General features: G+C 37.1%; 1 protein-coding gene across 1 annotated transcript in view; it reads right to left on the bottom strand.

Moving 5' to 3' along the window:
- Positions 1 to 16230, bottom strand: part of Pez (protein tyrosine phosphatase non-receptor pez) — a 150221-nt gene extending 133991 nt beyond the window's left edge. The window contains exons 1-6 of the mRNA XM_083118730.1: positions 16065 to 16230; positions 4574 to 4758; positions 3808 to 3983; positions 3234 to 3331; positions 1868 to 1938; positions 772 to 927 (exon numbers count right to left, since the gene is read on the bottom strand). Of these exons, the coding sequence (XP_082974856.1) occupies positions 772 to 927; positions 1868 to 1938; positions 3234 to 3331; positions 3808 to 3983; positions 4574 to 4747 (675 nt within the window). The 5' untranslated portion in view covers positions 4748 to 4758; positions 16065 to 16230. The remainder of the gene's footprint in view (positions 1 to 771; positions 928 to 1867; positions 1939 to 3233; positions 3332 to 3807; positions 3984 to 4573; positions 4759 to 16064) is intronic.
- Between the last annotated feature and the right edge of the window lie 8470 nt (positions 16231 to 24700).

Here is a 24700-nt window from a genome sequence, read left to right as displayed (position 1 = left end):
AAGGTAATAGAGAAAGTGTGAATAATATCAACAAAATGTAAGTTCCATTTGCAAATATCGCCACTGCAATGACATGTAGATTCTTTGGAGATGCACGGATACCATTTTTCAGATATTTGAACAGCATTTACGCGTTGTGCTGTGTTTATAATGTTTAATAAAATTGAGAAGCACACTACACATGAAATCCAGTTTGTAATCGATTTCTTGAATGCGAGGAACACAAAATCAGCTGAAATTTATCATCGATGTATACGTCTGACACACTTAAAAAATTGGGTTGGGAATCCAGAATAAGGGATGTGGAATGCTTAGACTCGGTGTTTTGATGATTCATGACAATGCTTGCCCATATACTGATGCCACAACACAAATATCTCGAGAGCTTTGGCATAGTTACATCTCAGATTTGAAGCTCAGTGAATTTTCATGTGTTTTTGCATCTGAAATAATTCCTTGTGACAGACAGTCACAAGTACTTCAGTGCAAGGTTGTAAAATGATATAAATTGGACAGGAAGCATGTGAAACAGTGCATCACGATACCAAGGTAACAAGTAAAATACAGATCAACTCACGGCCCATGGGCCTATATAAGTTGATGCAGCTGACCAGGGAAGTTTCAGCATCCGTTACTCTTCCTTTCATGAGTCCTGTATCAAAGTATTAAGATTACCCACTGCTTCTACATAAAACAAATCATTATGAATTCTTGACATACATCACATCCACATTTCCAGGCCACATCTAGCAAACAAGAGTAGGTGTTTACCTTAGCTGCAAATGTCTCTTGTCCGTAGCCATCAAGTTGCTGGGCTGCCAAGATGTAATGTTCCTCTGCAGTCCCCGAAGCAAGACCTGTCAATGCAGCATGCTGGCAAATGGCAGCTTCCGTCAGGCTCTCCAAGTGACCATCCTCAATTAAATGCTACAAGAGTGTTCACTTATAGAATACGAAAAATAAGATTTGTTTTTCATGCAAAATTCTGAAAATTTAGCTCAATTTTCCCCATTTAAAAAGAAAATGCCTAGTTAGTTCTTATCTTCTAAATTCACAGCACAAACAATTCTTACACAAAAATTTAGCAATGTAGCCAAGTGGTTGGTGCTTATGCCTTTGGTGCAGCGCTGCCCCTAGTTCAATTACTGGTGGGAGCTCACAAAATGTCTGTGTTGACCAAGGATTGCGAGAACAATCGGGGAACTACTTGAAAAAGCCGGTCCCTAAAACCAGAAAACATCAGTGATATGACTCGACAGGATGAAAAGCTACTTGGTAGGCCCTGGCTCAGATGGCTGTTGCACCACGGAGTTTAATTTTAGTTTAGTTTTGTATGAAGGTAAAATTAATTATATGCATGTGTATATTGAATTATAATAGTAATGGAACTAGGGCTGAGCTGACACCACTTTAAACAAATACTGATACTACTGTATTGCTGATACTCTCACCAATACCAACACTTGAAAATTTTAACTATTCGAAGTAATTCAGAATATTTATAAATTTTAAGACAAGTTTTCCATTGGAATTATATATAATAAACCAGCTAAAACAATCAGAATTTCACATGAGATAATTTAATCACAAAATCCATTTCTCCCAACAATGTTGTTGCAAAAATGATTAAAATTATGCATATTTAGACTCCACAAAACTGTTGTGCAGCATTTTTGCATATTCCGCAAGACAACTAGAATTGGAAAAAATATCCGGTGGTATTGGTCGATGACAATATCAATATTAGTATTGGCATAGATGTTTATTATAGTTATTTTAATGCAATATGGTAAACATTTAATAAATACTTCATTTACAACCAGTGCATTTCCTGTATGAACAAAAGTTTCAAGGTAATTAAACATACCTTTGGGAAAAGTGCAAAATCTTTGAGATACTCTGATGTGTGACGTTCAGGATCATGGTCTCCAAATTCAGCTGAAAAATAAAATAATACTTCAGAACATCTGCAGACGAGTGATTACATATGAGCACTTAGAAATTATAAATGAACAACTGTATTTCCTTTCTGAAAAAAATGGCATTTCTGTTCTCAGCAAAGGCAGATAAGAAACAACTCCAAAAATTTGGAAGGAAATTCATTGTCAAAAAGAGTGAAGTTTTAATAACAAGAAATGGAGCTACAAATCACCATGAATAAGATTAGGAAAATAGGAAACTGTACTGATAGCCCTTTGATACTCTTATCAGAAATTGATGGGAAACACTGATCAAAGAGTGAGAAAACATCAAAGGGAAGGAGAAGGTATTCTTCTTTCTTATTAGACTAATTCTGATGATGAAGCTTGCATGATGATTAGATAAAAAGTGATGAAGGAATTCACATATAGATATGGAACTCAAACGTGGAACATTTGAAAGCGAGATTGTCAGTTCTCTTTGTTTCAGACTACCAAGGCAGTGAAAGACAAAGGTGTGAGCAGAAAGATCAGGTAGTGGATTGGAACACATCAAAAAGAGAAGGGTGGTGGTGGAAGAATAGAGAAAGATGGAAGAGGCTTCGATCCTATGCCCACCTAGTCAAGAGACTGGAACTTGTGAAGAATAATGATAACAGTAAATAAAAAAACTGGTTCCCAACTTTGTAAATAAATCAATGTCTTGTCCACAACTATCAAATTTGAAATTTTTCATGAGCCTAAAACCTTGGAAATATGTGATCTGGGTGATAAAACATAATTTCAAAAAAAGGTTCTAAATATTTGCATTATTTTGTGAAACAAAAAAAAATAATATTAAAAACAGACACAGGCTTATTCTCTGAATGTGAATGACAATGGTTCTTTACTAGCATCCAAAGTTAATTGCACATTATCCACTGTCTAGTGTTTATAACACTTGAGACTTATTCTAACACAAACATTGTATTGTATTGTTATAAATGGAATGTATGAACTTCCATTATTCTATGTACCCTTATTGTAATTGGAGCACAAGTTCTGATATACGTGATATGTAAAAAAAATAAAAACTATATTTCGAGATAGCACCTTTTCTCTCATATTCAGGTGAACAATTTCTTTATGTTCGCGGTGCAGATTTAGCTTACAACAGATGCACCGTAAATCTGGTGCACTAACAAACTACTCAAGTGTCTCTCCCCACCTCCCTTTGATCAATGAACAAGGTATTTCTCAGGTTTGATCCCCACCACTGGAAAAAATACAATCAATAATACCCAATTAACAGTGCATGCTAAGAAACTGCCTTACCCTGCATGCTGTAACTTGCAAGCATAACAGCTTGTTTTGGGTTGCAGTTTATTCTCCCCTCTATCACATCGGACTTCAGTTGGAGGAAATAATGGTACCTGAAAGAATATAGGAGGAGGACTGAAAACACATTGACCTATTTGGAAATAATTATATTCATTGAACACTGAAGCAATTCAAAAATGCTAAGAATAATTCATAAACCTCTGCAAATTGAACATGTAGACACATAGAAGAACTCATAGGCATGCACCAGGGAGGGGCAAAAAACTTTCATCAAGTTTTTTGTCCCCCCCCCTCCCTCATCAGAAGGTCTGGGCACTTCTATGGTAGAACTAATTGCACTGAGTAGATTTTCTCGCTCCAAATTTCTCCAAAATTTTGAACATAATGCAACTTGCACAAGATAATCAATAATAACTGATTTGACACTGACATTTTTGCAAGCCATGTCAATACAAGTAAAGTTTTCTTATTATTTCTAGAGCCAGTTAAAAATCCAGTTTACATAACATCCATAATAGGACACAAGGTTTGTTTTTTTCACGAGATAGTGCTCAGTCTGGCAGCATACCTTGTCATTTCATCCTTGATAAGCGTGATGTCCGAAACGTAATACATGACACCCAGGAAGAGGTTGGATTCCTTGGCGTACTTATCCAACTGCCTCTTGAGGGGACGGTCCATCTCCACCCACCTTACTTGAGGGTTGCTAAGGCGGCTCACGTAGCGAAGGCCAAAGAACTCTGGCTGCAAAGAAGAGAAATAATCTATTACTCATCCCATAGCAGTTGCAAAATGAGATTGTACTATTTAGTATTGCACCTACGTGAAAGTATCTTCTCGTGCATGTGCAGATAGAACATGCTCTTACCTGTTGATGTCCAGATACAGAAGAGTCTCTGACAAATATTATAAAACGACAAAGTCTATTTCCAATGAGTGACATATTTGAATCACAATCAGTAAAAATTAGTGATGGGCCGATATGAAGCTCTTGCCAATATTGATGAAGTACTCACAAAATGTACTGATGCCAATATTCCATCAATCTGATATTAAATTTCCAATGCTCCATGCTTATTTCACTTCAATATGTTTTTTGCCTTTTATGTTTTCTAAGCAGCATTACATGTCATTGTATTCTTGGCTAGGAAAAATGTGTATGTGCTGCATGTCGGAACTATGAGCAAATTAAAGAATTTTAGCCACTATAGACACAAAAGTTCTTTTTAATATTACATTTTAATATTCTCATTTTTGTAAGATTAATATTGGGAAAAAAACAGACAAAAAAATTCTCAACAAAGTAAAAAAAGACATGTTAAAAATGAACATACCTGCTGCAGACACAAACGCTGGCACACATTGTCCAAGCACTCCCTGCCAACACTCTGAGCTGATAGGGTGCATTCTATTGTTGTGCTATCTAACAATTCCACACAAATTACAAATAGCGATTTTGACACAACGTTGTACTGACGGCTTCTTTTCAGGCGAAGTTTGAAAGGCATTCTTTATTTACCTGCAAAAAAAGAAAACTGTGTGTACCTGACTGCATTCATTATTTTATGCAAATATTCTGACCCACATAACTTCCTCATGACTATAGAGTCTGTATTTCTAGGCACTCAAAACTGTCCAAACAGACAGACATAAGCACTAAATGTGCAAAATAGGCACAATAATAGAAACTAAAAGTAAAGAGGCACATAACAGGCCTTCCTTTTCAACATTGTGGATAATGATTGTCATTCGGAAAGGCCTCCAAATCATCATAAAGTATGCGGAAAAATGTATATATTTTTTTTATTTAACAGGCACAAAAATATATATTAACACATTATAAAGAGTGTCTCAAAAATATGGGACATTTTGAAACGAAAAATAAAAGAAGAAGATGAACTTCAGAGCAAGTGTATTCATGGAAATGAATAGTACAGGCTATGCAATTAATTGTAAACATGTTATTCATGCACAAGATGGTCTTCATGTTTTGAAGATGACATCAGGAAGATGACTACCATTTGTGTGTACACATTCCTGCATTGCTCCATGTAACACGTCCACAGGAACCTGGTTGATTTCCTCACAGATTCATGTCTTCAGTTCTGCAATTGTTTATACACCTTGCTATTGCATGCACCGATGGAACATGTGCATGCCGTTGAAGTTAATGCAGCACTGACACTGTTGTTATTCTTATAATACGCTTTCACAGCGTACACATGCTGTGCACAACTCCACTGATCCATGCTAACTGAATGGCATAGCACCTACTTCATGTTTTGTACGTTATGTGGCACCACATTCCTCGCAGTGTTGCCAAGTTAAGATTTAAAAAATCCCATATTTTTGAGACACACTTTATATTTATTTCCAAAACAGAGAAAAATTAACAATTATCTGTTCCAACCTCAAATAAAGCAATTTATATCAACAATTGCTCAACAGTCATGATGACAGGGCATTCACAAAGGAACAGTCATGCCTGGATTAGGATTCAAACCTGGAATCTTTAAAATTGAGAATGTAGGTCAACTGTTCAACATGCTCGAGCACAGGGGTGGCTATGAGGCAAAAAGCAGTGTCGGAAGAACTTCCTCTCAAGGATGAACTTTTCTCTGCCACCTACTATGAACATTAAAGATGAAATCAAGGGGTCGGTCATTCTCTGTGATTGTGAAAAATGTTTGAATTTTCATAATTAATAATAATAATCAACATTCATTTGTTGTTTATGAAAAAAAAAGGTTCAAACATTTTGAATAAGAAGGTAAGTTGTGTACAGTATTAAATTGCTGTTACTGAGTAATTCCATGTCAGATCAATCAAAAAAAATAAGTTTTTGACCTTACCAGTTCCGATTTTGATGAAATTTGGTATGAAGGACACATATGACAAGGTAAGTAATTCTGCCAATTTTCAGATTTTATTTATTTGAAACAGACAATAAAAATCAAAATACTTACAAATGGCTGCAACTTTTACCCTAATTGTAGTAGAGTGAAAATTCAAACACCGTTGAAAAGCTAAGGAATAGAGCTTTCCATTGATACCCTATATGACCTACTTATGACAGATTACAGTTTCAAGGTCATCTCAAAACATGCCATCTCAGAAAATCAAAATAATTAATTAAATAAATTATATATATATATATATATATATATATATATATATATATATATATATATATATTATTGCTACAACATTCTTCTACCCATGTACCAAATAGTAGGCTGGCACTGCAATGGCAAGGCAGTGCAGGATTAACGGGAGTGTCATGCTGCATTCTACTGTAGGTAAGGCAAAGAGAAAATACCATGCAATAATTATTTCATACCTTGAGGATTTGGGTTTATTATATATGAAATGTGTATATTTTATAACAAATCAACAGATTTATCAGAAATATGCTGCTATGTGACAGGAACTTTATTTGATACACACAATTTTCATCAGTAAATAGCAACAAATCTTGAAGATCAGAGATTGGAATTGCAGCCATTTTAGTCAATGGCAAGGCTTCATTTTAGCCAATGGCAGGTATGTCTCTGTGCCTTACCTGCAGTAGTATGCAGCATGACACTCCCGTTAATCCTGCACTGCCGTGCCATTGCAGTTCCACCCTAATATTTGGCACATGGGTAGAAAACTGTTGTGACAATAAAATATTTTGTTTTCATAATTTTCTGAGATGGCATGTTTTGAGATATTCAATGTCAAAGGTCACAGTGAAAGACCTTGCAATTGTAATCTGTCATAAGTAGGTCATATAGGGTATCAATGGAAAGCTCTATTCCTTAGCTTTTCAATGGTGTTTGGATTTTCACTCTACTTCAATTAGGGTAAAAGTTACAGCCATTTGTAAGTATGCGAGTTTGTAATTTTTTACGAAAATTTTGATTTTCATTGTCTGTATCTTGGACAATTTTGAAAATAAAAATCTGAAAATTGGCAGAATTACTTAGCTTGTCATATGTGTCCTTCATACCAAATTTCATCAAAATCAGAACTGGTGAGGTCAAGAAGGTGATTCATCTGACACGGAATGTCTCTACTGTGAATTTTTGTAATAATCATTAATTCAAGAAGAACATACATGTAAGTATATTACTATTAAACTAACTTCTGTCTACATATAAGACAATTCTCATGGTTATTGAATATTTGATGTTAAGTTTAAGCCATCAAAAGGAGCGGAAGACTCTTCGTAGTAAACGAAATACGGCACACACGACTTCACGAATGAGCAGAGAACTGCAACTACCCACGCTTGAATCCACGTGAAAATATGCATTCCTACTCAAAATTCATCAGGCAATTCACACACACAACCACTTACTAAGCGGCAAAGTAATTAATTATATGTAGTACAGGGCATGAAATTTCAAGTTTGAAGTCAGTCGCCGGACTAAAATCTTTGGTCGCCACTATTTTATATTGATAAATAATAAAAATATGAGCAATTATTAAGAAGAACATACCTTAGGAATTAATGTTTATGTAGCGCTGTCGTTCTGCACTGAAGTACCACTTATCAATCGCAACTGCTGGGTCAAACACTGACCGGAGGGAGGGGGTTCATTTACGGAAACTCTGATCAAATCATCCAGTGTCTCAGTCTTTAAAGAGTTCCTGTAAATAGTCTTGAGTCTGTTGTGACAGCTGAAACCTCTCTCACATGAAGCTGTGCCCACTGGTAAACAGCACAAAATGTCAAAATCTGGAGCAAATTGGGGAATCTTGCTGAACACTCCTCACTGTGAATCTTCTCCAGCATCTGATTCAAAGTCAGAGAAGGAAACAAAAGTTTGTATTCTGCCCACTCTGCTAACAGAACATTTCCTCATTATAAAGGCTCGGGTTCAAGTACAAGTAGAGCTTCTTTATTTCTTCTATCCCAAATTGAAGAATATTTTCTTTGGGAGGCCAACCCAAGGTGTCGAAAACATGCAGAGATACAATCACATCTGTTGATATAGATTGCAATCTTTCTGTGATGTGCACCTTCGCATTGTTAATTAAGTTTCCTCTAACAGTCTGAAACTCTCGCTCTCCATTTTGAATGTATGTGAGCTGCACATCCCTGATCTTCCCTGAAATTGATACATGTTCCAAGAAATCTTGTTTGCTTGGTCCAACATTAGATTCCAGGTCAGCCAAAACTGAAATACAGTGTTCAATTTTTCAGAGATGAAATCAAAAGACTCTTATTTTGCGGTGCCACGCTTAAAGGGTTCAGTTTCCTGTAGAAATCCAAAAGGAAGTACAGAAGCTTAACAAATTTAAATTGCTTCAAACTTTTCACCAAATCCCTTAGCTTTAGCGCCATCATTGTCTTTTCCATGGGCCACCTGTTCAAGATGGTTCACAACAGCTTTCCATGATTGCAAGAGATCTCTTACAGCACTTTCTTTGCTGGCTAACCACCTAATAGTGTGGATATCACTCAGTTTTATAATTTCTTCTCCTATAACCTCTGCCGTTTCTCTCAAGAGGTGAAGTCTTTAGCAGAGCCATGATAAAACTGAAAAATATTCCTAATCACAGAATGAAATGCTCTAAGATATTTAACTCCAACACAGCTAACTGCAAACGGTGTGCAAGGCAGTGAATATTTATAATTTTATTACAAATATCTTTCATTTGCACACCCAATCCTGATTTGTGCCATATTTGCTGCACCATCAGTACCCAAGCCTACAATGTAATACTTGTTTCTGTATTTATTTTAACCTATTGCCCAATCTAAATAATCAGTTATGGCTGTGAAGTGACCAGCAGAAGTAGCGTTTGGGAGCTCTATTACTCCTAAAATGTCCTCTTTGATGTGACCATCAATTGCATCCATGTATCGAACATACACATTTGCATCCTCGACTGACAATCTATCTGTGGATCCATCAATCAGAAGGCTAATGTATGTACTTTTCTTTATTTTCTCCACTAGATCTAACTTCAAAGTTTCAGCTATGAAATGAATAAATTCTCTGCATTGCTTTTTATTGCCATACTTAGGTAGAACACTCACACTTAATTTTCCTGCCAAAAACAGCAGATCTGCAAAGTATTTAAATGGCTTCTCATGTTTAGCTACATAGTATGCTACATTAAATAAATTTGGGGTCGGCATTGAGTGGACACGGGGTTTTCAATTGGCTCGCTTTCCAAAACCATGTATGAATGTTGGATTGAGATGTTCGGGCGTGTTTGACACACATTTGAAACAACAAAATTTTAGTCGCCAGCCCCAAACTTTTGGTCGCCAATGGCGACCTGGCGACCGGAAATTTCATGCCCTGATGTAGTAAGATGTATTATCCCAATCTGCGATCTAATAACACCAATAGTATCCGAGCAATAAAATGTAATAAGGCAAAATACGGATCAAAATCCCTATCATCGCTGGCAAGTAAGGCGTGGAATCAACTGTCTGTAGCCTTACCGATGGTGCAGTGGCAGTGTCCTGGGTTCGATACCCAGTGGAGGCACATAGGTTCTGATCCCACTTTAAACTGTAGGTCCAGTCCCAATTAGCCTTACTGTGCATAAAGTGGAATTACAACACCAAATCAATCAACTGCCTGTAGCCTGGAGAAAAGAGAGAAGTTTGGACAAATTTAAACAATAGATTATGATGTTAATCTATGAATACTGACACTGTCTCATTTACCTCATTGCCTCTTTCACATATACTTACTTAATTTTTATTTATTGTGTTTCAATTATATAGGCACACTTGTAATTTTCTATATTTTGTACATTTATACACATTTAGCAGAACTGCATAGTTTAACAAATTAATTCATGTAGGGCAAAAAGCTGTTTTTATAGTAAGATAATCTGTGTAAAATAAACTGTAAGCTTAAGTGTAACCCTACTTCAAATAATAAATAATAATATGGTAGAGTGGGCCATATATTAGAATGTATTGCATACTTATTCATGGTATTAATGGTTCTTTACGAAGGTCACTCTGGTGCAAGAATTAATTATGTAAGATCCAATCTTATATTAATTAATAAAATGTTTTTAAGATTACATTTCATAACATGTAGCTTTATCTTAGTTCGATTAATAACTTTCTTCGCACGTATTTAGAAAAAAAATGGCTCCCGAGTGTGACGATTTTCCCACAACCTTAATTATGAAAGTAGTACAAAAAATCTACAACATGATATCCTTCCAACTGGGCCGTATCACACAGCCATATTTATTGAAACACGCCAATTACTTTTGGGGAGATTTCACACCAAAGTGACAACTGATACTTAGAGTATCACCTTGGATCCATGTGAAAATTATATAAATTCTACCTTTAGTACCGGTGCATGTCACTTCTTTCGAGTCGCTCAGACCAGGCTGTCTCTATAATACGTAGATTTCTTTATTTTAAAGAAAAATCTATATATTTTAATGTTTTATGTAACCTAAAATTTGTTTCAAGGCACAGAAGCTACACATGACTAAGATATTTGGTTCCAAAATGTGACCGACATAAGATAAATCGGTAACGGTTCCAACTGTTTCATGATTTTCTCAAATTCTTCTAGAACAACTAATTATCGTAGAATTTTGGCAATCATTGTCACACGAAATTTGAACCTTCCTTAAAGTAATGAGCACTGTTCGGATTTTGAATAAAAGAAAAAAAAGAAGTTATTTATGTTGAAAGAAACAACTTAAAAATTACCTTACGAAAGCATGCACGATTCCCATGGACAATGTAATGTATTTTCCGTTGACAAGCGACTGTAAATATCATAGACTAGTGGGAATTAATGTAGAAGTAAATCAGAACCTTAGTAAAATTCATTCAGGGACTTTATTTTAATGCTAAGAGAACCAAACATGCCCTGCCTAACCTAACTACAAAAGCATATATTGAACAAAATCTTACGTAATCACTAAAACCCAGCAGTATGTGTTAACAGACGTAAATCGACACCGAATCATGTTAAAATTGCATTCGTAGCATGATCAAATCGCCATAAAACGAAAGGAACTTGAGCCACACGCTAAGGTAACAGACGTACTTTACTTCACAATAACACATTTTCGCAAGTAAAAAATAACTGAAAACGTTCATAAACAATAAAATCTTCATAAATCATCCTAGTATTTCACTCTCTCTAGGGGGTATAGAGGGTCAAAGGTGCCGCTTCTAAATGTGCAGTAACAGTTCCATAAGGGCACAATGCCTTTCACTTGTTTATTTCGTCATTCCTACTTACCTATTCTGCATTGCGAAACATTTTTCAAGGTGTAATTATGCTTTTTTCACGAAAATAATTTCAATTTTTCACATTAGGAGTAATTATTGTTCTTCCTTTTTTTGCTTGCGTAACACACAATATGGCAGGCAGCTTGCTTAGCGTTGTGGATCATCAATGGGTATGAAGTGGGCCCAAGTTCTTGTGTTTTATTTTGACATGGTTCGATTTTGATGTACGTCTGTTAACACATACTGCGGAGTTTTAGCAATTACTTAAGATTTTGTTCAATATCTGCTTTCGTGGTTAGGTTAGGCAGGTTAGGTTTGGTTCCCTTAGCATTAAAATAAAGTCCCTAAATGCATTCTACTAAGGTTCCGATTTACTTCTACATTCATTCCCACGCTTCTACGATATTTACTGTCGGTTGTCATGGAGAATATCTTGTCCATGAGAAGTGTGTAAGGTAATTTTTCAAGTTTTTTTTCAACATAAATAACTTTTTTTTCTAATCCAAACATTGCTCATTACTTTAAGGAAAGTTTAAATTTCGTGTGACAATGATTTCCAAAATTCTACGATAATGAGTCTTTGTACTAGGAGAAATCATAAAACAATCGGAACCATTATCGTTAGGTTAACATAGCTAAAAAAAGGGTTCGTACCACAAACCATTAATGAATAGCCACACAAACCATTCTTAAATAGCCCCACAAACCATGCACGGAAAGCCCCACAAATCATGCACGGCAAGGTTAGGTTCAGTTAGGTAAACATAGTTAAAATTGTCATCTGCTTGCAAAAGAACGGCGTGGTTGGAAACACTGACAGGGGGTTACGTCATCAAACGTAAGCATCATCAAGTTCACGTAGAGGAAGGAAATGAAAGCAACGACAATTGTGTGTCGGAGAGATATTTCCCTTGAAAAATACATGAATTCCCGGTGAAATAGATATCCAAGATGAAAGAAAATATTAAATGTTGTCAATCGGCCGAACAACGCTAACTCGTTAATTTTGTCATTTCTTACATTCGTACTTAACTAATATGCATTCCGAAACATACTTTAAGGTGCAATTTCGCTTCTTTCACAAAAATAGCTTCAAATTTTCCACATATTGAGTAATTATTGTTCGTTCCTCTTTTGCTTGTGTTACATGCAATATGACGGGCAAATCTCAACATTCTTAACCGAAAAATTTCTACTTTTGTGTGGGATTCTTTTTCATGTAAAATATTAAGTAAATATATACCTTTATTCGTGGAACACAGATTTTTTTTTCTGCGTTCCAAAACCCCACGAACCATGCATAGATAGCTCCACAAACCATGCACGCATAGCCCCACGAACCATGCATGCAAGGTTAGGTTCTGTTAGGCAAACACAGTTACAATTGTCATGTTCTGGGTTATCAATGGCATGGTTGGAAACACTGACCGGGGGTTACGTCATTGAATGCACGGAACATTTGGTTCACGTAGTCGAAGGTAATAGAATCAAGAGCTTTTGAGCATCGGAGAGAAATTAATGTCGAAAAATACATGATTTACCAGCCGAAAAAATTGAACGAAGGTCTACAGAAACTCAGTTCTGTAAGTACTTTCTCCTGTAAAATTGAAGAAATCCGTTATTCCGATTCACAACTTTTACCAAGAAAATACTCCCATGAACTTTGAAAATGTGGTAAATAGCTATGTAGTGTTGCCCGAATGGATTTCTTCATTTTTACAGAAGAAACTACTTACTTTAATCAATTTCTCCGACATTGTGGAAGTTCGTGAAGGTGTTTTCTTTGATATATTAAGCTTTCTGACCTGGAATTCCTTTTTCTTCCTGAGAAATATTTCCAACAAGCAGAGGCGATTGCTGCCATTTCCTTGCTATTTGCCTGCGTTTGATGACTTAACCCCATGCCAGCGTTTCCAAACAGGCTTTTTGTTTCCTGAAATCGAAAACCAGCCGTTCAACACGTAGTGGCTGTTTATGTCATAAATCCTTTTTAGTTTTTTTTTAACTGTTTGCCTAACCTAACCTTATTGTGCATGGTTCATGGAGGTAATCATACAAGAATCATGGAAACATGTAAAAAAATTGTAATAGTACATAATTTTCGGTCATTAAGGTTTGAAACACTGCTTGCGCACTGCAAATCGACGAAACACAAGCACGACGCGCGATGATCCTTGACGAGTGCACGCCACATTGTCTGTTACACAAGTGAAACAAGGAAGACAAATAGTGACTCATAAAATGAAAAGTTGACACTTATTTTATGGGAAAAGGCATATTAACAGTTTCATGCATCGGAGACACATTTAAATCGGATATTTTGTGTTTCTCGTGGTTAGTACTTACCAATTATGTATTGCGGAACATAGTCGAAGGTGTCATTATGCTTTTTGCACGAAAACAAACACATTTTCTGCTAAAATAAGCCATTTTCCTGAATGCTACGGAAAGCACGTCACGGTGCGATATCGCTTGCTTTGCGAATAATAACGCTTCTTTTGTTTTCGAATATCAGTGTTTCCAACTCTATTGTGCATGAAAATTCCTATGTTCACGAATTATTGGGTTTTTGAAATTATACTTCCAAGTCACGAAACATGCGAAGTTAGCCGGGTTACGTTAGTTTTGGTTTGTTTTGGTTACGTTAGTAAAAATTAAGAAATTAACTTACCTTCACAGTATCTTTCACGTATTTATTCCATGACACATCCTTCTTGCCTCCAGCATCCGTAGGATAAGTTAGGTTTTTTTTTAAACTTTCTGTCACTAATCATTCACGGGAACGAGGTATGCCTATGAGGTTAGGTTAGGCCTGTTAGGTTAGGTTCCATTAGCACTCATTTCGCCCCTAAATATGTGCTTCATCATCAAAAAATGTCCTCAGTACGTTCAATCACGCAAAACCGTGCTAGCAGACAGCCGGCGCTCCGGCATCCGTAGGGCAAGTTGTTATTATTTTTTTTTTTTTACACTTTCTGTCACTAACCATTCACGGGAACGAGGAATGCCTACGAGGTTAGGTTAGGCCTGTTACGTTAGGTTCCATTAGCACTCATTCCACCCCTAAATATGTGCTTCATCATCGAAAAATGTCCTCAGTACGTTCAATCACGTATATCCGGACAACATCGGTTTTTCTCGATTTTCTCCTGCAGGAAATTTTTCCTCGCCTTGGGATTTAGTTTGTTGAATTCCTTATACAATAATCCAAGGGATCTTCTACGCCCGATAATAACCTAAAGTCACATCCATGAGATGCCATTTTCTCTGATAAAAAGTGCGCGTTTCTAGGAAAAAACCGCACGTTTCTCGAAAAACCCCACGAACCATTCACACGAGGTTAGGTTAGGCTCCATTAGCACTCATTTCAGCCCTAAATTCATCCAAAAAACATTTTCCTTTCTCAAAAAAAACCCGCGCGCTTCTCGAAAAAAAAAAGCGCGTTTCTAGAAAAAAATTGCGCGTTTGGAAACCCTGATTCCACTAGCGAGATCGCGTGACTTCGACGCTAGAGCCATCTGCAGGTACATCTTGGAAACAACGGCATGATGTTGTCGATTTTCACAAAATGCGCAATATTATTGCATGAAAAGTGATTACTTATTGTTCTCCTGGATTGTACGATGAAGTATTAGGAAGAATATATATCGACGAAGGTTCTAAACCTTGGAGAAACTCATTTCCGTAAGTAGTTTCTTGTGTAAAATTGAAGAAATGTGTCTCCGATGCATGAAACTGTTACCAAAGGCATAACTTCACCTTAGGAATCTTTCGCAATGCAGAATAGGTAAGTATCAATGCTAAAATTAACGAAATAAACGAGTGAGAGGTGTTCGGGCAATACTACATGATTAATGAAAATGCTACAGAAACTCATTTCCGTAAGTAGTTTCTTCTGTAAAAATGAAGAAATACGTTGTGCCGATATGGAACTGTTACCAAATGTGCTAATTTGTTTCTCAAAGCTACGAACTTGCTCTCACAACTGTTTCCAGTATTGTAAAGCACTTCTTCATAACTACCATAAAACTAAAGAAAAAACATTAAACATTCGAAAACATTGTCCAGATGGTCACCACCACTTCAAATAGATGCAATTTAGGTACCTACATGATAAGTTCCATGATTTCCGAGATTTAAAGATGGAAAAATATCTTCAACGACAGTTTGACAATTCATCCCAATCTTCTGAATGGTTTTCGCTTCCTACGCAAGGTTTAAAAAACATACAACATACAGTAGTGATACCATCTTTCATTCTTTCACACCAACATACATGGACGAATTAGCGAATTCGGGGTTATCTTATTGGTTGTTTCGGTCTGTGGGACACAATGTAGAAACTACGACACTAATTCGAACAGTTAAACGAGATTATTTACACTGCATGGAGAGAATTATTTTGTGACCTATGGTCACAGAAAAATATCAAATCATCATTGACCATTCCCACCTACCATGCTAGAATTACCATAATAATTTGAGGAACCTACAAAATTACTCTTCACCTTGCAAACCGTTATTAAATAACTAAATTAAAGAATAAGGGTATGTGACGCTCGAGTACAAATACTAGTGAAATTAACTATTATTGAACTCACATCATCTTCGGTCCTGTTTCTAGCTGCGTTGTATTATTCACGATGCTGACATCACGCTTACTTTTCACTTGACAATAAGACAGCAGTGTCCCGATTATACATATCGATAAATAGTCTTCAATAAAATTATTAAAATTTAACTTGCAAATTTCTCTTACAAAAACATTAATATCTTTAACGCACAGACTAGTGATGGGTCGTTCGTGAACGAGTCGTTCCTTTTGAACGACTCCCTCTTGGGAACTGTGAACTGCTCGCTCCTTCGGAGTGAACGAGCAGTTCCTCTGTGGTCGTTCCTCGGAGTCGTGAGCTTTGAGTGTACGTTGTCAACCGCTCCTGCAGTTCCAGCTCCGTCGATGACTCATGACTGCGAGAGAGAGCGACGGTGTTTTGTTTTGTTTCTGCTGTGTACGTGCTCTGGTTTTCTTGTGGTAGGTGGAGTAGTAGGCGGAGTTCCCTCTCCCCTAATTCTTTTCACTCAAGCTAACTCCAGCAAGTCCTCCCCCACCCCCACTTCAGCTGCACGAAACCAACATCGAGAGGAGTTGATCGTTCCTTTGAACGGCTGCTTGAGCGAGCTCCGGTGAACTGCCTCCCCGAAAAGGAACTGCCATGACAAGTGGTAGTTCCTCAGGAGTCGTGAGCTTTGCTTGTATGCTGCCAACGCTCCCAGTCGATGACTCACTCCTACGAACCTGCGCGAGAGAGGGAGAGGGGGAGAGAAAGAGAGAGCGCGAGAGCGAGCGAGGTCCCGTCTTGTGTTGCTGGTTGTTGATAGTGGCGGTTTTCCGCTTAGTTATGCGTGCAACTCTGTTTACAACAGCAATGCTGCAGTAGCTCAACAATGAGGGAGGGATTATGATTTAAGAGGTTCTTCAGTTACCAATTTGGTTTTCCCGATCTTTTAAAAAAATACTTTTAGTTGAAACTTTTGAATTTCTCAAAATTTCGGGAGGGAACTGCAGCCCCATGAGTACCCCTCGACCCAATCACCCATTCAATATTACATAAATTCTGAATTCAACCTAAATTTCAGGATCTTACTAAACATTCTGTAGATACTCTTGTGAGGATATCAGTAAAGCACATAATGTTCGTTCACTTCCAATCAATATATAATTCACTATTTGATATCGCTGTGTAGACAACAATGAAATTAATATAAACTATAAAGGATGGATAATATTGAGTAATCGGAACTCGACGTAGCTCATCGTCCCCCCCCCCCCGCCTCGAGAGAATCCACTCCCAAAAAGGCCAAGCACGGCGAAGCCGGTTGCCTAGGGGTAGCAAGCGAAAGCGTGGGTCTCCGCCTCCCTGCCTCTGCCTGAAATGCGAGCGAACGAAGGGTGCATGTTGACAGGAAAAGATGTCCTGTACGACTGGACAAAAAAAAATCAGACTCTCAGACGTTTGGCAACACTGCTTTCGCCCCCCCTCCTTTTCACACTAGCACAAATGGAGACGAAAAGTCTGGGGTTCCTCAAGTCCAAACTATAGCCGGAGTGACTTTAGTAGCTGTTTATGTTTTCTTCCATTCTTGCGCGAAGGCGGATTCCTCCCCTCTAATTCTTTCCATCCCCTCCCGCGCCCAACGAAACCAACTTGGAGCTGTGTTGGTATGGTAGCTCCTGTGAACGACTCTTTCAACGAGCAAGCTCCAATGAACTGCCTTTCTAAAAGGAACTGCCTCGTCCGAGAGCATGCTCCGTGGCCTCGTCGTTCCTTTGAACGACTCCTGGTGAACGACTCCTTTCGGTGAGCGAGCTCCGGTGAACTGCCTCCCGAAAAGGAACTGCCATGACCCATCACTAGCACAGACTACTCTAGTCTAGAACGTTTAATGGGCAATAATCTGTGATTCAGATAATATCTGTAATGAGCAATTCTACAGGCAACACAACTGAATTGGATTGATTGATTTAGGCACTTACAAACAGCCATGCCAAGGCAGAGATTCGAACCCGTGACCCCTGGCGTCCAAAGACGTATTAGGGGGTCCATTGGGTCTGGACCCCCGAAAGACATATCAAATACAAAAAATAAATAATGAAAAATATATTCTATTAGCCTTTGTTGTATAATTTTCTCTGAACTTACCGGAAGACAAGGGTTATATTGGGATCATACGGTTTTGAAGGACATATTGAGGGGGATCAAGGATATTAATTTCCTCTGAACTTTTTAGAAGGCAAGGATTACAGTTTGTAACATTGTTATTCGTCCACATAGAATTTCTGAGGAAAAAATATCATATCTACTAGTAAATATAATCATTTTCATATGTACCTGGAAATTCAGGCAAGAGTTTCAAACTTCCTCGCATACACCGCCACCACCATTTGGGCGATTTCGTGCAGTTTGCAACTTTGTAACAAGTTTGAACATGCAGGCACGCTCCCCGTCAAGCAGAATGCTGGTGTAGGTATTGTTGTAGGCCTATCGTCTATCTATGAGCGTGTTCGAAATGGGCAAGGTGAAGAACTTAGTTCCGATCTGAAGGATGTTGTTATAAATTTGGCCCTTAGAGGTTATTCCTTAAGAAAAATTGGACAAACAGTCAATGAATCAGACTCCACAGTTCAATACATAGTAAACAAATTTAGAGAGGAAAGTTCAACACAGAATGTGCAGAGAAAACCAAAAGAGAGACGGTTGAATTAACGTGAATAACGCTTTATTTTAAAAAGAGTGCGAGAAAACCCCCGATTAAGTTTTCCTCAGTTACGACCGTTAGTAGAAAATGTTGCTGACAAGATGATGTTCGATCAAACTGTCTGACATGTCTTGTGGAAGCATGGATATAATGGCAGAATACCACGAACGAGGCCGTATGTAAATAAGGTGAATCACAGGAATAGACTTTCATTTGCGAAAGAGCACATCCACAAAGACCAGGAATTTTGGGATAGTGTCATATAGTCAGACGAGTCCAAGATTAATATATATGAGTTAGATGGGATAAATAGGGTTTGGAGAAAATCAAATAAAGACAATGATCACATTAACACAGTTCCAACAGTTAAACACGGTGGTGGGTCATTAATGATTTGGGGCTGTATGACGTCCAAAGGTGTTAGTACCATCCAGTTTATTGATGGTATCATGGATGCATGTGTCTATTTGGACATATTGAAGAAAAATGTAAAGTAGTGCGCCCAAAAAAAAGGGAAATGCCGCCTATCTACAGATTCCAACAAGACAATGACAGTAAGCATAAGGCGCGAGTTAACATGAATTGGCTAATATGGAATGTGCCCAAACCAGTAGCGTACGCAGGATTTCATCAAGGGGGGTGTTATTTCGAAAACTTTCTACAAATTCACATTACCATTGTTTTATTATACTATAATTAATAATAATAATAAATTAATAATTCTTATAATTAATTAATTAATTAGTTTAATTACTACTAATAATTACTACTAATGCAGCTGCTATTTATGAAAGAAATAGAACAAAATTACATTTCTTTTGTTTCTTTGTTACAAAATAATTGTCTAGTCAACGGTTATTTGTATATGATAAGTGAGACATTTTAAGTGTGAAGAAAATCAATAAAAACAAGCAAATATATTAAATTTATTGAAATAATCGAAATATAAAACTTATTCAAGGAGCCGCGCTGGTCTAGTCTGACAACTTCGTGGGATATCCGGGTTCGATTCCCGGAATTGGTTGGAATTTATCCAGCCTTGTCTCCGCACCCAGCCTCATAGCAATGGGTACATGAGAGCAACCCTGGGGGATGAAGGCTGCCGGAGCATGGTGCTGATCACATCACCTGCAAAATAGTTCGAGATCGAGAATCTTTGGGACCCACCACACCACTACGTGTGCCTTCATGGCACGATGCTGTATGCACGGGGGAATTTACATTACCTTTACCTATGGAACTCGCCCATGATGATGATGAAGTGCGAAAATACATGTTGCTAAATTCTACTGAGTCTATGTTTTCGTTGTAAAGTAAGTTTATACACATTCCAACACATTTATCACTTCTAGGTGATTCAATAAGCACCTCTTCAACATTATTTAATGATGTGGATGTAGATTCGGCATCACTTGAGAGTTCACAAGGGGATGTGAAATCAGTACCGGGAAGAACGTTTGCAATAAGGTCGGCACACTGCGAGGAAGCAAGGAATTTTCACAATTCTCGCAAGAGTCACTGCGCGACTTTTTGCAAGAAAAATTTTAAAATTGAACTTTGCGGCCGCTTAGATTGTGTTTGGAATGTTGTGTTTTTCTTCATGCTGCATGGGAATAATAATTCAAATTATTATTATTATTATTATTATTATTATTGTCGCAGATCTTTGACTGATAAATTAGCTATTTTTATTTTTTTCTACAGCATTTTCCATAATATTTCAAAAGCCCAAGGGGGGGGTTAAACCCGGTAACCCCCCCTTGCGTACGCCACTGGCCCAAACTACTACAAACACCAGCGGCGCGATTCACGAACTGTTAGTAGTCCGATATGTAGTCTAATATGTAGCCACGTCAGGCTTGTGGTCAAATTTGTAGTCATTTCCTGAATTTGCGATTCTTGAAACTGTCTACAGCGGTCTACAGGCTACAGTCGACTACATATCGGGCTACAGTTGTAGACAGTTCTTGTAGGACCCTATTTAACCCTCCTAGAGCGGGCTACAGCGAACTACATTCGTCATATTCTGTGTTTGTGTATGGCATCCAACTTCAAAGAAGAAAATAGAGCTACCAAAATGGCCCATAATCTGTGTTTTCACTTTTTCGAAAAGCAGAAGGAAATGACAGTGGGCATTTGCGTGTACTTAAAACACATCTTAGAGATATCGGAAATCCTTTTTCTGTTTCGAAAATATCTTCATAGTAATTTGTCACTGAACAGGAGGTGCCGGATTGATCAAAATTGTGGAACCTCATTTTCCCAACAAAAGGATTGTTTCTCTCAACCTCCTGTAATCCAAGTTAGTAATAATAATAATTATCCATATCTTGCACTAATTTATATGAAAATACACTTCCACGAGCAGATTAAGTTTGGTAGGCATAATTTGTTAGCACCTCTTTGCAGGCATTCCTGCTCGTGCACAATACATTTCAAAACATAATTTATCTTGTAATTAATACTTTGTGCAACTTTTAACTGTGCTAATTAGTTTCTCCAAGTTTCTAACTCCCACAATCATTTGTAAACACTTCCTAATACTCCTATAAAATTTGTGAAAAATCATGAAACATTCGGAACTGTTACCTAGGATTTCATGCGATTTAAAAACAGCAATTTCATCTTCTACAGACCATAAATAATAACCACTCATTTTGAATCTTATGCATCCCATAAGCCATGCCAAAATCGTAATTATACGGAAGTCAAGCCCCAACAGTATGCAGTTTGGTTTTGCAGGCAGACGGATGACAAGAAGCAGCACAAACTTAAGTGAAAAAAAATGTGCATAGGTTATCGATGGCTGTAACAGGACAAAAGTAAATAGTGAAATCATTTCTGAAAAGAAATGAAAACTCTTGATAGGCTACTTAAGGTTGCTAAATCATACAAACGCATGCATCGAAAATGTTCACAGTACACACACCACTTATCATAGCAGCCTATATTTTTGCCAGTTATGTACAATCGTTGTGATGATGTTTTTATTATTGTTATTTATCCATGCCATTCCATTCGCCTTCTCAATTGCCAGCGATGTGGTTAGCACATCGTGCTATGATGCTAGGGGTCCCGGGTTCGAATCCTGACCTGGGCATGGCTGTTTCTGAGTGTCCATCCATCAATTTCATCATATCATCCCTCATTCCTATCTTCGCAAATTAGCCAAAAGTGAAGCAAAATAAAGCAAATTAAATCAAATCAACCTAACCATCTCAATTGTTAAAATGGGCTTCAATGAAGCTATTTTTCTTCTTTGTGCAGTGCTCAAGATTTGTGTGAAATATAGTTTTACATAAATTTATTAAGCATTTACTTAATTTATAAATAAAATTCACAGCACAATAATTATGCATTTATTATGAAATAATTTTTATAATGATCATGCATTAATACAAATTGTTGAAACATATGTCATTTAAAAATTAGATGTGGATAAAAATTGTACTTTACAACAGGTTTTATTTACACATTGTATACTTAGGACATAGTGTAGATAGAGCACGTTGTATACTTAGGGCATAGTGTAGATAGAGCACATATTATCTGCTAGAACAAAACAGTGCACTGTACTGACACAAACACATGTAAACATTTAGAGTTTGTTGTGACGATTATGTGTTCATTACCATGTGCAAACTATATATATATTTTTTATTTTTCTCAGGTTCCAAGTTCATTCTGGCTTCCCTGGGATCCAGACTCAGGAGCATTAATGCAAGGCACGGTATGGGATTTGTGCTTGGGTAGTGTATTGTACATAAACTTCTCAGTTCAAATCCTGTATCAGCCAGCATAAAACACCTTTCGATGCATATAAAATATTAGGGATATCACTATTATAAACAAGAAGCACTATATTTCCTCTATTGGCAACCCCTCAGCACATTCATGTTTAATTATGTAACACTACTTATCTTTTAACGGTTAAAAAATTGTGGTAGCAATTATTGTAAAACAACATAACTTTCAAAATAGTTAATACATGAGAGGAAATATTTTCCTGTAGTTTACGTTTATTACAAGCATAAGAAAACAGTTTTTCTTTGTGACGTTTCAGGAGAACACACGCTCCTTTCATCAGACATTTATTTTCGTTTTGACTAAAGATACAGTTATAACAATGGTTAGTAATTTTTTAAACAATGAGAAGAAATTGCATTAGAACATGATTTTTTTAAAATTAATTTGGTGCACCAAAGCATTCTAGTGTAAATAGGTAAAGAGGTTAGTGTAACAGTTCGTTATATCGGAGACACATTAAAATTGGATATTTTGTGTTTCGCATGGTTCGTACTTACCAATTGTGTATTGTGAAACATAGTTCAAGGTGCCATTATGCTTTTTACACAAAAACAAACACAATTTTTCATATAGAGAGTAGTTTTTTCGCTTCCGTAACACACAATATGGTGGGCAGAGGTTGAATACTGTTGTAGGTATGCAGTGTTTCCAACCTTCTTTACTGAAAAATACCTACTATCGTGTTCGTCACGTGTGCAAATTGTACGTTATGCATGGGTAGCTGACGGATAGCCCCACAAACCATTTCTGATAAGGTTAGGTTAGGTTAGGCAAGCATAGTTAAAAAAAGGGGGGTTGGAAACTGACAGGGGGTTACATCATCAAATGTATGTAGCATCCAGTTCACGTAGCGAAAGCAATGGCACTTGTACGTCGCTGAGATGTTTCTCTTGAAAAACACATGATTTCCCGGTCAAATAGATTCCAGGATGAAAGAAAATACCTCGATGAACGTTGTAAGTAGTTTCTTCTGTAAAAATGAAGAAATGTGTCTCCGATATAACGAACTGTTATCGAGGTTAGCAAAGTTTGCTATGATGCCAGGGTTCAAATCCTTCCCAGGACATGGATGTTATTGTGAGTGTCCTTTCGTCAATTTCAACATGTCATTCCTCATCCCCATCTTCATGATTAGCCAAAAGTAGCAGAAGACCAATGCAATAAATAAATCAATAAATAGGTTAAAAAAATATGTGAACAGAGCATTTTTATTTTAAATCTATAATCCCATATGGTTGGTTCTTTCATTATTGTGTGATTTTAGGTATGACTTGAGATGACCGGACCCCTCTCCGATTTTCTTCATATTTGACATACTCACTAATTGAGGCCTCCTAAACACGAATCTGAAGTTAAAATTTGTCGGTCACGTCTAGAAATTGCGAACCATTGACGCTAGCCTCACGAACCATTGGCACGTGATTAGGTTAGTTCAGTTAGGTTAGGCAAACATAGTTAAAATTTGGTGTCGTGGTAGTATCAGGAATATATATATATTTGTTTGTGAAACAAAAAAAATTCTCGAAAATCGACCGTTTCCATTCCGAAAACTAACGCCTTATTTTCACTTATTTTGCAATTTCTAGACGTTTCCGACAAATTTTAACTTCAGATTCGTGATTAGGAGGCCTCAATTAGTGAGTATGCCAAATGTGAAGAAAATCGGAGAGGGGTCCAGTCATCTCAAGTCGCTCCATGATTTCTAATCCAAATTGTTACAAATGTCAACATTTCTTTTTTTGTTATCAACAGGAATGCAAGGTATATTCTGGAGTGTATCAAATTGTGATGTGTGTAACTTTTAAGAATTTCTTGACATTCTCATTGAATGAAATTTCTGTAAATTTGAGGTGTAAGCAAATGTGATGTGAGTGGTTGTCTTATACATAGATATTACATGAGCAGCTAACAGCAGCTTGGTGTTACATGCTAAAAACACCAAACCTACTAGCATATGCATCTGATAGCAAAAACAAACATCTGAAAAGGTTAGGCTGGTTAAGTTTGATTTATTTCTGATCTCAGATGCAGGTGTGAGTAGGTTAGGTACGTCACGGTTTGGTGCTGTCACTAGCACTCACTGTACTCCAAGTTGCTGTCACTAGCTGCTTATAGATAATGCAAATGTATGTTGTTTTTTTGCCAGGTGGTGGCAGTACTAGTCCATCTTCTT

Source organism: Lepisma saccharinum, chromosome 3 (genome assembly GCF_977018435.1).
Source record: "Lepisma saccharinum chromosome 3, izLepSacc3.1, whole genome shotgun sequence".
Lineage (NCBI taxonomy): Eukaryota > Metazoa > Arthropoda > Insecta > Zygentoma > Lepismatidae > Lepisma > Lepisma saccharinum.
Note: the sequence above shows the minus strand (reverse complement) of the source record. Positions and strands in the feature narration are given on the sequence as shown.